At 38.4% G+C, this 15,523-nt stretch overlaps 1 protein-coding gene across 4 annotated transcripts in view; it reads right to left on the reverse strand.

The window, feature by feature from the left end:
• The window catches only part of LOC118805921 (disintegrin and metalloproteinase domain-containing protein 23), a 37,646-nt gene that overhangs the window by 19,374 nt on the left and 2,749 nt on the right, over positions 1-15,523 (reverse strand). For all 4 annotated transcript variants that reach the window (XM_036567116.1, XM_036567098.1, XM_036567107.1 and 1 more), the window contains exons 4-9: positions 9,776-9,839; positions 6,710-6,792; positions 6,533-6,596; positions 4,275-4,347; positions 2,530-2,600; positions 783-848 (exon numbers count right to left, since the gene is read on the reverse strand). In XM_036567116.1, coding sequence (XP_036423009.1) covers positions 783-848; positions 2,530-2,600; positions 4,275-4,347; positions 6,533-6,596; positions 6,710-6,792; positions 9,776-9,839 — 421 coding nt within the window. The remainder of the gene's footprint in view (positions 1-782; positions 849-2,529; positions 2,601-4,274; positions 4,348-6,532; positions 6,597-6,709; positions 6,793-9,775; positions 9,840-15,523) is intronic.

Below are 15,523 nucleotides of genomic sequence, written 5' to 3' on the forward strand. Positions count from 1 at the left end.
AGATACTGTTCATTTATTTTTATTTACAATTATTGATTTTCACTTTTAAGCACTTTGTTGTTATTTTTCCTTTGATATTCCTTTTTGCTTTTTATTTATGTAAAGCCTTACTTTTTAATTCACTAACATTTAGTTACTACTCTCTTTTTTGGTCTTTAATTTCATTCACCCTGGTGATAGCATTTGCACTTCTTTGTGAGTGGTCACACCTCTAACTACTAAGGTTTATGATTTTATTTTAGACCAATAGTGTAAAAAAAGAGAAGATGCTGATGTACTAAGTTCCACTGCAGTCCTTCGTAAGGTTTTACGTTTACTTGAGTCATATAATTGCAGTAACTTTACTTTTTTCTTGAGTACGGGTTTAGGTTACTCTATCCACCTTGTCTTAAATGAGAATGCTGCCCCTTTTTGCTACAAATCTCAATGTTGGACCTACATCTATCTATTGACTGAGAGGTGTTTCTGAAAAAGTAATACGAGCGCCCTCCTGTGGCCACTGCTTTCACTGTGCACTCCAGTAACTGTGATCATATATCTGCAAGCCAAGAAATTGCATATTAATGACTGTCTCCACTGAAACAGAAGCCTTTTCTCCTTTTGTAGGAATCCCCAACTGAGGTTTCCTTAAACTTTCTCATGTTTCTCTTATTGTGCCTGCTGGAATCTGTGACTATTTACATCAACACTATTTACTTAACTCTTCCGTAAACATCAATACATAACATAGCTATCCCTCAAACATAAACACTGGTCAGACACACAAATAAACATACACTCACCATGTTGTGGTCACTGACAATCATGAGCTCTATGTACTTCATCTCTTCAAACACATTCCTTGGCATCTAAAAGAGAAACAGACGTTATGTAAGCAACCACAGCCTGGCCACATTTTCAACATTACGAAAGTTTAAAACAGCACAGCTGTTGTGAAATGACTGTTAGTGCCAAGATTAAATCTCTGCCAGTGCTCATCATGTTGTAGCTGTTGTGTGTTAACAGCACATACCAAAACAAACAGTCTGTGATTTAGAACTTAAAGATCTGTTTCAAGCAATGCTGATAACAGGTTTAGACATAAAGGTGTGTCAACAGCACGTATTAGAGCATTCTGTAGAGAAGACGGCTGCACAATATGGACAGAATATCAGTTTCAATGGATGTCGGTATGGGGACGATATTAGAGGAATTGCTAATGCTGGATTGGATATCAAAGGGAAAAAAGTATAAAATCTGATCTTATCCTATAACAAATCTAGCCTGAAATAGCACACACTCACATTGTGTGATGTAGATGTTATTAGCTCTGTATTTCTTCCTGTGAGTTAGTGCAGTGATTGAGTAGTTTGAGCATGACAGCTTACTTTTAGATGCTCACCTTAAGTGAAGTGCTTTAATTAAAATTAGCTCATTTTAAAGCTTAGTAGTAAGAAGAATTTGTATCAATAACAGTATCGGTCAATACTGAAAATTTCAACATAAGTATTAGTATCTTAAAAGAAAGAGTGGTATTGTGCCATCTCTAGAGATTATATTACTACAGTGGGGTGTGAAAGTCTTGGACCACCCTGAAAATCTGGGATTTTTATCATTTAAACCTGAAAATAAACTGAAAGCTTTAAATTAAAAGAATTAAAACAAAGAGAAGTTATGACGAGTAAAACAAATCAGAAATGAAATTAAAAATTTACACTATTTCTAGGTTAATTTCTGCATAATTAAATTGTTGAGATGTAAGCAAAGCCATTCAGAGTGGTTTGATGTGAAATGCTTAGTTCTACAAAAACTTACAAAGTCAGAACTTTTCACAGTGATGGTGGAACCAGACTTCACATGAAACCACTCTGAATGACTTCATAGAAATGTTAACCACTGAATTATGTCGAAATTATGTACCACTGGAATTCCCCAGTCTGTGAAATTCCCCTTTAAGCAAATTTGTGACATTGACCATATTAAGACTTCAGCACATAAAGATCACACTTTTTTAGTCTTATCCCTTCCATTGAAGCATTTCAGAGTCCATGCCAGCTCAAGTGTACAGTCATTAAAGAAAAAGAAGCACATACCAAACACTAAGCAATTCTGAAATGATTCTACGTTTCACTCAATGCAGATATCATTTGCAATTTTGATTTAAATTGTAATCATTTGTATTTTACATTAAAAAAGAATGCAAATGGGACATTCTCACTTGGGGTCTCATTTTTGGACCCCACTGTACTGTGAATGAGATATATTAAAGACTGGCCTACATTATTTTGACCTCTTTTGGTCTATATAATAACATGAATGGTTTTGAGTTCATCAGTCATCAAGATAGCAGTATAGGTCAATATTGTGATAACAGATACCAAACAATATATTGCACAGCCTTAGCTGAGAGGAGTGTAATGTCATGTGACTGATGTTGGCTGCTGGCTGAGAGCTGGACTGCCCATCTGTGTGTTAGTAACTAAGGTTACGCCGTGGACGAGCTCAGCCCTGTGTGCAGCTGAGGAGGAGGAGTCCCCCTCACATGCTTACAGCTCGCTTTTTCCTGCGCTGGAGCCAAGACATATCATCCATCTCAGAAAGCAACAGCTCCTCCTCGTCTCCTGCGCACACACACAAACAAACACAAATCTTATAACAAGGTTTTATTTTGTTCTGTCACCAAGGACAAGATGTTCCTATTTTTGTTTCAGTCTTCCTTTTAAAACTGAGATAAGTGTCCCCCAAAAAATAACATGAAAGCAGCTCAATGCTAAGTTAAATCCCCAGTCAGGATGTTTGTAGTGCTAAATTACACATAAGACAAAAATGCCTATATAAAATCAGTGTAAGAGGGTTTTGTTTGTTTATTCTCTAACCGAGAATCTTTATTCTCTAACTTCTCCATGAAGACGAGATACTGAGGCTGGCAAAGATAATATGAATGAATAGATATTTAACCTGATTCCTGCTGGAGAAGGTATTTATTGTGTGGCTGAGCATGAGTTAAATACAGGGCATTCTGTTGCCAAACGCAACCAATTCAAATAAGGCTTCACATCAGTTATGCAGAAGAGCAGGGTAATTTGTTTAAAATAAGTCTAGCCAAGACTAGCTCAGCAAACTAGTATTCGGATAATGTTGGAGTTTTAACCTGATAAATATACACACTATAAGCCGAAGTTTCCTATAACAAATGAGTGTCCGTCATATTTAAAACACGACTAGTGCTGCGCCATAATAAAGGGCCTATATGGGAAATTGAATTTTGCTCATTTTTTAAATAAAAGAAATGGATGTAGTATATAAGCACTGCTACAGTTGCAAAACATACTCAGTACATTTACTCCCCAGTTCATATGGTCCATGCATGGGAACTAAGCTGTAGAAACAGCCTGTTTTGAAGTAATTTTTCTGTGATGTCACAAAAACCAACATATACAGCCTACAAGTTAGCTCCACCCATTTACACTGAAGTTATAAGCACTGTTTCAGCATTGACTGGTTTTTGAATGAGGCACAATACAAGCAGCAGAAAAGACATCATTTACATATATCAGTCTTAAAGACACAGTAACAAAAACAGCATGTTGAATTCTGAGGGATAAAGAAAGGTTGGAAAATCATCATGTAAACATGAACCATGACTGTTTTGGGTACACAAAATTATACAAATGTCACAAATAGACCTCAGGGGAAAAAATAAAATGCTTCAAAAATGTAGGATATGTGCTCTTTCACAAAGCTAGCTAATTGTAAGAGAAACCAAGAGCAAATTCTCAACAATTAATAACTATTCTGAAATTTGGCTTTGGAAATATAGAAATAACAACAACAGTTAAGCAGCCCAAAAAGTCACCTTTGTATCATTCAGACTGACTTATAAAAAGGAATGCTTTTTTGTGCCATTTCTCCACTGTTGGTTCAGATTTCGCAGAAACATTCTCAGAGGTAATTATTGGACACATTTACTGGAAAGCATTTGAAGAATGACATATTTTCCATGTTTCTGTTGGAAACTCATTTCCTCCACTGACTCTTTCACAAAGCCTGTAGCCATATTCTGTGTTAGCAGATTAAGTCCAGATCACAAAGTCAGTTTGCAGCTTCAAGGATGTATCTGTGTGTAAACATAATCACTACATAACTACAAGAAGCATCTCACACGCATTTAGAAAGACTAAGAAACTGAATCCTTCACATAGTCTACACGGGCTGATGTCTAAAGATTAAGACGTACCACTAACCTGGACACACAGGTGAAAAGTAGGCTAAGCTTTAATTAAAAGAAAGTATACCTCCATCCTCTGGGTCACGAGATTGCAGCAAACTAGGTGTCCTGCGCAACATATGCGGTCTAGCAGCTCCATCCTAAATCCACATCACAAAGGAAATAGATAATGCAGGTACTTTCTATTAGACATCCATGTTTGTAGACAAAACTGCAAAAAGTATTACACAAAAAAGTAGTAGTGGGAACAGTGGTACTAATAGATGCAGTAGTGCTCCATTAGGGGAGAGCAGGGCACAAACTAACACATTTTGGGTTTGTTAAATAATTTTTAAATATCGGAGCAAGATTATTTTTTATACAAGCAACCTATATATTTCTGCTGTAAATAAGAACATAAACTTTGTTTTGTCCATTGACTTACATTAAAAGTGAAGTATGTATTTTCCTTCTCCTGCAATATATATATATATATATATATATATATATATATATATATACATACACACAATAATAACTTATATGATGGATAGACTTTCCAAAACTGGAGTTAAAAAAATTTGGAAAAGATATCGAAAAAATTTAACTACTAACAACTGTGCAAGACCTGGTAGACCAACAAAACTGTCATCATCAGATAAACAGTACTTCAAGCTTTCATCTTTGAGAAAGAGGAGAAAATTAAGCTCCACTCTTGCTTCAGATCTTATCCATGAACATGGTGGCTGATAAAATACAGTACACAAGAACTCACAAGCAGGATGAACAAATGCAATGCACAACAACCAAATAAGGAAACACAGGGGTATATTCTAAATCCAGGACAGAAACACCAGGGACAGGAGGAGTAACAAAGAACAAACAAGTGGGAGCACTAATGAAAGGTGTGAGTTGGGTGGAGACAGGAACCAAAACAAAAGCACATGGCTAGGAGGCATGAAGGAGCAGAGGTGAGATAGGGGCTATGTCCAGAAACTTGTGCTGCTGCTCCAGTCCTTCCCCTCCCTTCCTACTACTCCTCTCCTACCCCGGAAGAACGTGGAGAAATCGAGGAGAGAAAAGGAGCAGAAACTGGGGAACTGGGACAGCTGATTCCTTTCAATGTCAGTAAAGCTGATGTAGACTATTGATAAACTGAGCCTATCGCAACGTTTGCTTGAAAGCACTCCACTAATATTCGGGTATCCAATCACAGCTGCTACACAGTGCTAGCTAAATCAGTTTTGTGCCATTTTCTTCCCCATGTTTTTTTTTTTTTACAAAGTACAAAATACACAACACAGAGAATATATAAAGAAACAAAACACAGAATTTATGTTTGTCCGTTCTCTCTGGGCGTGCGTGCAGAGAGATCACTCTGACACCTAATAAAATTCAGAAGCGTCTTCAGTATTTTAAGTGGCTTCTCTTGTCTCCTCCGGTATTCGGACAGCTGCTAAGACGCCATTACGAAACTGGTTTCTGGGTCATGGAGGAGAGAAGGAGGATTAGTAGAAAAAGCTGTAACTTTCAAGGTTTCTGGATGCAGCCTGGGAGCAGAAAATGCAACCAACATCTAAGACTGAACTTTGAAGGCATTGAAAACAACTTCCCCGAAAAGAATAGAAGCTGTAATAAAGGAAAAGACCAAAAAGTAGAATATTATATTAATTATAAGGCTGTTATGTTTTCTTCTGTCATGTATATGTGTTTTTGCTTTTTTCTGACACTGAAAAGTGAACAGCTGTTTTGACTGGAAACTAATTAAACGAAGAGTGGTCTCTGACTTTACTATACGTTCATTTTTTGTCTACCCTGCTGAAAAGCACAGACCAGCATGCATTCCATACTGGTCTGTGCTGGTTTAAGCAGGTCTGGTGCTGGTTTAGCTGGTTTAATCATCTACGGCTCTGTTCATCATTGTGGACACATCTAAAAATGATTTTTTTAGCTTTCTACTAATTATTGGAAACCTATGAAGCTGTACAGGACTAAGACAGTAGAATCATTTTGTGCATGTATGGTGCATATTACAGCCACCAAGAGGGTGATTAAAATAATATAGGTGTGAACTGTGTGACCAGTACACACAGCTGAGTAATCAAAACACTGTTCATCGTACAAAAAACAGTCTTCTGGGTGAATCTTGGGTGAGATGGCTGTCAGATTGCTATGAAAGTGTCCAGATCACATTGCTTTAGGAACACCAGAACATGAACAAAAGCACATACTACTATAATCCATTTGAATAAATAAAAAAAAAATCTGTTATATTTTACCTCGTGTTAGGTTGTGCCCTGTGCTCACCTACTGTTGTCTGAAAGTTTGAGTTTGCAAAGCACTTACAATAGAGTGAGTCTGTTTCAAAGGCTCAATCAGATACACATGAACTCCATCATCAAACATGCCACTGGCAGCCAGAGAGAGAAGGAAAAAAGCAGGAAACATCAATGAAAGCGATGAGGCTTTTACTGAAGTCTTTTCTAAAGAGGATGCTCAGAAACGTTGTGTTCTTATACTTACTGCAAGCCATTACAGGTTGACAGAGCGACACGAGAGGCCTCAACCCCTCTCACCTGACCACGGTAATAACAGTGTTCACCACCCTGAGAACACACACACAAGGTCACACTATGAGCAGAGATCTTACAAACAAATGATTCATTAAACTGCTGAAATCAGTCTGAAGTTCAAATCTCGTTCTGCATGCTGTGGTAGCAGGAATGCTGGAGCAAACACTGTAGACAACAAAACAGTGGTTAGTGAACCTCCAGCACAGAAAGATAAGCAGGTCTATTGTTCTATAGAGCTGATTTATGAGTCAGGCTCTTGCCAGCAGCGTCTCCAAACAGACATATAAAAGCAATGAATCAAAGTCAAGGGGACAAAATAGGGAATTCACAATAAAACAGTAATGCATGTAGTGAACACAAACAGGAACGGTGATTCTTGATATATTTCAAAACTGAACTGTAAGAGCGCTTCTCAGATAACCATAGTGTTCCTAAAATTGCTGTAGAACAATCTTTTATTTGATCATGGCACCTCGTACCAAGTTCCAATTTTTATCATTTCTTGGTGCTGACTACACGCTTAAAAAAGAAGGTTCTTCAAGGGTTCTTTAGTAAAGAAGACGGTTCTATACAGAACTTTGAACACTCAAAGAACCTTTTGCATGATTGAAGGGTTCTTTGCATTGTGAAATGTTTCTTCAGATTAATGGAGAATGTGCTGTAGATGATGGTTCTGTATATGACCTTCTTGGAAATGGCTCTATATAGCACTGAAATGGGTTCTTCTATTGTTACAAGCTTGAAGTTGTTAGCAGACTTGTAGCAGACTCTATTTGGGTGCTATATAGAACCCTTTGCAAAAAGGTTCTTTATAGAACCATCTACAGCACATTCTCCATCAATCTGAAGAAACATTTCACAATGCAAAGAACCCTTCAATCATGCAAAAGGTTCTTTGAGTGTTCAAAGTTCTATATAAAACCATTTTCTTTACTAGAGAACCCTTGAAGAACCATACACCTTGAAGTGTGCACCAGTGTAGTTCTTTACTGAGTGTTTCGGTCCCTCTAGCAAAATTCTGTGCAGTGGTTGCCTTTGACAATACCAGGCTTGCAGTGCATTACTGTAGCACAGTAGTTTATAATCCCAAATATAATTAAGTTGTACTAGAAGTGTCCCACTAGGAAAAAACTAATAAATCTTTCCCTAGCAGCCTGTAACAGCAGTAGTAGGATTAGCACATGGGCTCTGTATTATAAAAAAAAAGAGTTCTCAGTTCTGCCAAGGCAAAGTGGAGTGCACATCTCCAATACAGATCATTTAAATATCACTATTAGTGTCTTTATATTATTAAATGACATCACAACACACCATTAATCCAGGTAGAATGGAAAGACAGTAGTTCGTTTATTTATCCTTTTTAAGTCAGGGTAGTTTAATCTCGCATGCAGCCCATGGTGTGGCTCTGCTAGAGCTCTGCTAGAGCGTGTACTCTCAGGGTGAGAAGGGGACATGCACACCCTATCTCATTTGCTCATTCTCCTAATCTCGTTCCCAGACCCACTCCCTCAACCTCTCTTTCCTTCTTTCTCACTCTCCGTCTAGTTCTCTTTTCCTGTCTCATTAATTCTCTCTCTTTCATATAGCCTCTCTCTTTCTTATTCTCTGGCTTGTCCCATAACTCTCTCTCTCTCACTGACAGGTTTCCCACGCTGCATTGCTACTGCAGAGTAAGGTTGGCTGGTCACATGACCTGAGCTGCAGGCCAGCACAGTTTTGCTGAGTCAGCACTGACAAATCCAGCAGCCCATTGCCTAATTCAGCAGCACTCAGCTCTCTCTCTCTCTCTCTGAGCTCTCTCTCTCTCACTCACTCACTCAGCTCTCTCTGTCTCTGAGCTCACTCTCTCTCACTCACTCAATCACTCACTCAGCTCTCAGTCTCTTTCTCTCTCTTTCATTCACTCAGCTCTCTATTTCTCTCTTTCTCTCACTCAGTGCTCTCTCTCTCTCTTTCTCTCTTAGTTCTCTGTCTTTCTCTCACTTAGTTCTCTCTTTCTCTCTCTCTCTGTTTCACTCATTCAGCTCTGTCTCTTTCTCTCTTTTACTCAGCCCTCTCCCTCTTTCTCTCACTCAGGTTTCTGTCCCTTTCTCTCACTCACTCACTCACTCATTCACTCACTCATTTAGCTCTCAGTCTCTTTCTCTCTCTCTAACTCACTCTGCTCTCTCTTTCTCTCTCTCTGTTTCACTCACTCAGGTCTCTGTCCCTTTCTCTCTCTCTCATTCACTCAGCTCTCTGTCTCTTTCTCTCTCACTCAGCTCTCCCCCTCTCTCACACAACTCTCTCCCTCGCTCACTCAACTCTCTCCCTCGCTCACGCAACTGTCTCTCTTTCTCTCTCTTACTCTCTCAGCTCTCTCTTTCCCTATCAGCTCTCTTCATCGCTCTCAGCTCTCTCATTCCCTCGCTCTTTCCTATCAGCTCTCTCTCTCCTTCATCTTCTCTGTTTCTCTCACCCCAACTCTCTCTATCTTTCCCTCTCAGCTCTTTCCTCTATCCCTCTAATACAAATCTTAATTCATGTATTTACTCTCCAGTTTTTTGTCCCTCATTCTTTTTTCTTTGTGGATCCAGATTTTCACCTCATGCAGTCACTGTAACCCGATAAAGTCTCACTCTCCATTCATTAAATACAATATTCTGCTTTTTCCAGCCTTTTCTGTCTGTCTCTGTCTCTCAATGAAATTACCACTGAAATTCTCACACATTTATCCCTCTTCCTGCTTGCTGCTTCAAATCTTTCCCCGACTTCACCATCCAAACTCTGCTCATTCTAATATAACACGAATGTATGCATGTACTACACTTTAACATCCAGGCTGTTCATGCAAAAATGTGATTTATATAAATATGTCTCCAACGTTCTTCACATCGTACAGATACAAAACACTAATTCATACCTCATCATTCATGACTGTGTTGTCTGAGATGAAAATAAACTCTGGTACGTGAGGTAATGTCTGCTGCAGTGGAATCAGGGAATCAGGCTGTGAGAACAGAGCGCTAACAGTTACCTTTGACTGGATGGGTTTGTTGTCCTCGTAGTGAATCTCCACATAATCGGAGGACAGTAGGTCACTGTAATACAGACAGAGAACAAGCAGTATGACTTCCTCCAGCTGTGGGCTTAGTCTGCTGAGCTTGGATAACATGTTTTAAAAGTTGCCTAGTCTGGCTCCAGTCCAAGACAGAATACAGGAAACTACTGCAGAAGTGGAGGAGGTCACTCAGTAAAGAAACCTTATGATACAGCCCTAAATATTTCTATATGTTTACTGCCATTATAATGCCAGATTTATTCCTCATACACAATAAAAAGTAAATACTGTAATAGTCCACTTTAAATGATTTATTATCAAGGTCTCATTGGGCTCCCCTTTTCAATTCAGACAGACTGTGGATATTATTACAGCCAGTGTAGACTGCAGAGGTAATGAGAATATTACAGCATACAGCAGCAGACAGAGTGCCACTATACATGCATATTTAGCATGCATATTTCATGGACTGCCTTTATGCATGCACTATTTAGCATGCATATTTCATGGAGAGGACAGGATGTCCACTGTAACTGAGTGCATTTGTCCACTCTTACAAACATGGGCCACATAAGAGGGCATACAGTATTTCAGGGCTATATGAAACTTTAATTATGATCTTAAGCAAAACTGGCAACAAGTAAAAAATTATAAACTTCTGAAAAAAGTCATTTTAATGAATTAAAAGCACCATGGGCATGTAAATTTAATCTTTATCAATTCTTTTTACTCAGAGGGTTTACTTCCCAAGGAAACTATTATATTCCCTGCTAGAGCACTTCTAATAAAGCAGTAGTTACCTTTGACAAGAAAGAATAAATGCAATTTGGCAAAATAAATCTACAGTGGTGTGAAAAAGTGTTTGCCCCCTTCCTGTTTTCTTATTCTTTTGCATGTTTGTCACGCTTAAATGTTTCAGATCACCAAACAAATTTAAATATTAGACAAAGATAACACAAGTAAACACAAAATGCCGTTTATAAATGAAGATCTTTATTATTAAGGGAAAAAGAAATGCAAACCTACAGGGCCCCCCCCTTAAAACATAAATTAACTGTGGTTTATCACAACTTTGGAAAGCTGAGTTCAATTTTCCTAGCCACACCCAGGCCTGATTACTGCCACACCTGTTCTCAATCAAGAAATAACTTAAAAAGGACCTGCCTGACAAAGTGAAGTAGACCAAAAGATCCTCAAAAGCTAGACATCATGCTGCGATCCAAAGAAATTCAGGAACAAATGAAAAACAAAGTAATTGAGATCTATCAGTCTGGAAAAGGTTATAAAGCCATTTCTGTAGCTTTGGGACTCCAGCGAACCACAGTGAGAGCCATTATCCACAAATGGCGTAAACATGGAACAGTGACGAACCTTCCCAGGAGTGGCCGGCCGACCAAAATTACCCCAAGAGCGCAGCGACGACTCATCCAAGAGGTCACAAAAGACCCCAAACAACATCCAAAGAACTGCAGGCCTCACTTGCCTCAGTTAAGGTCAGTGTTCATGACTCCACCATAAGAAAGAGACTGGGCAAAAAAGGCCTGCATGGCAGAGTTCCAAGACGAAAACTCATCTCAGTTTTGCCAGAAAACATCTTGATGATCCCCAAGACTTTTGGGAGAATACTCTGTGGACTGATGAGACAAAAGTTGAACTTTTTGGAAGGTGTATGTCCCATTACATCTGGCAAAGAAGTGACACAGCATTTCAGAAAAGGAACATCATACCAACAGTAAAATATGGTGGTGGTAGTGTGATGGTCTGGGGCGGTTTTGCTGCTTCAGGACCTGGAATGACTTGGTAAATGGAACCATGAATTCTGCTGTCTACCAAAAAATCCTGAAGGAGAATGTCTGACCATCTGTTTGTGTCAAGCTGAAGCGCACTTGGGTTCTGCAGCAGGACAATGAACCAAAACACACCAGTCCAAAAGTCCACCTCTGAATGGCTTAAGAAAAACAAAATTAAGAGTGGAGTGGCCTAGTCAAAGTCCTAACCTGAATCCAATTGAGATGCTGTGGCATGACCTTAAAAAGGCGGTTCATGCTCAGAAACCCTCCAATGTGGCTGAATTACAACAATTCTGCAAAGATGAGTGGGCCAAAATTCCTCCACAGTGATGTAAAAGACTCATTGGCAGTTATCGCAAACGCTTGATTGCAGTTGTTGCTGCTAAGGGTGGCCCAACCAGTTATTAGGTTTAGGGGACAATCACTTTTTCACACAGGGCCCTGTAGGTTTGGATTTCTTTTTCCCATTAATAATAAAGACCTTCATTTATAAACTGCATTTTGTGTTTACTTGTGTTATCTTTGTCTAATATTTAAATTTGTTTGGGGATCTGAAACATTTAAGCGTGACAAACGTGCAAAAGAATAAGAAATCAGGAAGGGGCAAACACTTTTTCACACCATTGTATACTAAATTAGATGAGATTAGACTGGATTATATATATATATATATATATATATATATATATATATATATATATATGATTTTATGTTTATATGTTTTATATTGTTACTTCAGCTAATGAAAAGTGTACTGTAAATGTGTTTCAGGTGTTCATTTAGCCCACACAGTCTGAGCTTCAGGCTTTAAAAAAAAAGCCAAAAAATTGATCATCGATCAGTTTGTCTGTATCGCATTTAGTATCGGCCATAAAATTCATGATCAGTGCATATCTAATCTGCATCTAATAACCCTACAGGCTAGTAGTTTAATTAACAGTTATTACACTACAATAATACAAGATGTTCTGTTAAAGGACGTAATAATGGACAATAATGATGATGGTGAGAGATAAGGATTATATCAGCTAAATGTACTTTGTGAGAATGAAGTGATGCCTGTGTGTGTGTGTGTGTGTGTGTGTGTGTGTATGGGTACTTGCATGTAAAAGAGAGTGAAAGGCGTCATTAATATTGGTGCTCTGTGCTTGATTCACCTTCACTTCCATGTCCTCTAACATTTTCTCACAAACCTGACTCAGCGAGCCAGTATACACACACACACACACACACACACAAATGGAGCCAACACACACTCTTCTCTTAGCTGACTGCCCACTTTAAGAGAATGCACTTTCTGCTACAGAGAGGGTTTTCTTTAACCTTGGAGAAGTGACTCCTATCACAAGCATGTAATACTTGTCTACAGTCTCTAAATGGCTTAACTCCTTAAACCCTAAAGGTCTGTATAAGGATCCACACTTCAATTTCTCACTCTCAGAACTGTATATGATGTCAACACATATTGATGTGTGTGTTTTTGTGTGTGTTTGCATGAAACACACATGAAACTCTACATCAAAGCTGAAAAAAGTCTTTTCCAGGGTATATATTTCCCATGCCATTCTCTTAGTATGCTCAGGCCATCACTACATTATTTCCACACTAAGACTAGGCAAAACCTCTAAACCACAGTAAGCCAGAATCATCCCACTCTACCCCAGAGTTTAAAACCCTTAACCTGCAAGGCCTGTATGTGCAGCCACGCTTCAATACCTCACTCTCACAACTAGACAAATTACAGTACTGTGCAAAAGTCAGAGACCACCCTTTCATTTATTTAATTTCCAGTTAAATTGTTTTAACCACTGGGAATAAGGTATTCATTTTTCAGCATCAGAAACAAAGAAGAAAATATATTTTTAACAGAGAATTCTATAAACGTTCCAACAACTAAATATAATATCAACAGTTTCAATATTTAGTGTGCCCACACTTTGTCTTTGTTGTAGCTTCCATTCTTTTCGCGAGACTTGCGTTTAAGAAATTTAAAGAAATCTGCAGGGGTACTAACACTGAAGTTAGCTGCATTTTCTACTTCTCACAATCAAAGTAAACCCATACACATTCAATGATGTTGAAGTTGGACTCTGTGGTGGTCAGTCCATTGTTCCGAGAACACCAGCAGCTTCTTCATTTGATCTGCAAAAGATTTTTTGTCTATTTCTTTTTCTCAGTAAGGGCTTCTTGAGAGCTACACATCCTTTAAGACTCATAATGTTATCTTCTCACAGTGGAAGGATGTACAGAAACACTTTTTGGATTTTTTCAGATCTCAAGCAAGAGTGGAGTTTTAAAGGGCCCATATCCTTTTCCTTTTCTTTATAACGTCTGCTTATAATGTTTGTGCACTTTTATGCACCAAAAACAGTCATAATTTGTTTTTACATGACAATTTTCCAATCTCTCTTTACCCCTCAGAATTAAATGGGCTGTTTTTGTTACTATGCCTTTAAGACAGATTATATGTAAAGGAGCTATTGTCACTGGATGCCCAGTATTGCGCCTCATTCAAAAGGCAGTCCAAGCTCTCCTTTTCACTTTAACGTAAAGGGGTGGAGTTAAACAGCTGCAGGCTGAATAACTGGATGCATGCAAATATGTAAATGTGTTGGTTTTTATGACATCACAGAAACAGTGAATTCAAAACATTTTAAGCATAATTATCATACATGGATAGACTGAAGGTTGACCGGTATCTGATGCTGACAGTTTTGGTTCTGTTTTTTCACTCAATTTTCTTCAGTTTTGCCATTTCTTTTGCAAGTGGATTATCTTATATCTAAGCTCCCCAGAAATATCAGTATAACTTGTACTTAATGGCCATTTTGATTGGAAATTAAATATATAAAAAGCTGGTCTCTGACTTTTGAACAGTCCTGTATATATTCGTTTCATAGGTACACTGTACAAAATGCACTATATTTACTTGATTTAAATGCTTACATCATTTAGTAAAAGTTAGTAAAACACTTTAATACAGTCACTGTCAGAAGTAAGTAAACTCAAAGGAAAAACTAATACTAATAGTAAAACTAATAGTAAAACTAATAGTAATATATTTTATTAATGAAGAATCTCATGAATTCAGTGCATCAATTTTTATCAGTACAGATCGCAGTTTCTGAATAACAAATCTGTAGTGCAAGGGGTTAAAACACATATCTCCTCACTGACAAATATATTCACAGGCACCAGTGAAGACACTACAAAATTGGTGTAATTAGTTCTAGACTAGGGCTTACTATTAGTACTTACACAGAGAACAGTGAAAACTGTTATTCCTCTGTTATAGGTGTGAGGAATTTAAGGGGTTAATGGAGCTGCAGCTCCCTCTGTTCCTCTGCAGCGCTGCAGAAAGGCTCCCAGAGCAGAGGTCTGGAGCGGCTGAGTGTAGGGTAATTTTAGCACGCAGCCAGAGAGAGAGGGATGTGGAGGACTAAGCAGAATTGTGCTGCACAGGTGCAGTGAGGGAAGGAGAGTAGAGCAGGAGCCACAGGCTGCATGCAGAGAGAGACTGCTATATTTAGATTAGTGCTGCCGCGCAGCCACAACAGCGGCCGGCGCGTGGGCGCAACCCACCCACAACCGCAAACATTTTTTACACCCACTCACAGACCTGAATGTAACTGTGATTCTCAAAGGGGGAAGTGTGTAAGATTCAGTTCAGGTTTTCCTACAATATTAATAGAATCACAATTAATACTACAAAATTCCTCTTATTACCACAAGCATCAGGCTCAAGGCTTGCTTTGAAGATAAGATTAAAGATACATTATAAGCAACACGCATTAAAGAAGCTAGGGCATGAGACAGATACTCTTAGGGCATGAGACAGATACTCTTAACCAGAGAGTCTTTTCTGCATTTCAATTAAAGCAGTGGACTGACAGAGACATGTTTCATTTTCTATTCAATTACAGTAATCAGAGTC

The sequence above is a fragment of the Colossoma macropomum genome, unplaced genomic scaffold (assembly GCF_904425465.1).
Source record: "Colossoma macropomum unplaced genomic scaffold, Colossoma_macropomum, whole genome shotgun sequence".
In the NCBI taxonomy this organism is placed as follows: Eukaryota; Metazoa; Chordata; class Actinopteri; order Characiformes; family Serrasalmidae; genus Colossoma; species Colossoma macropomum.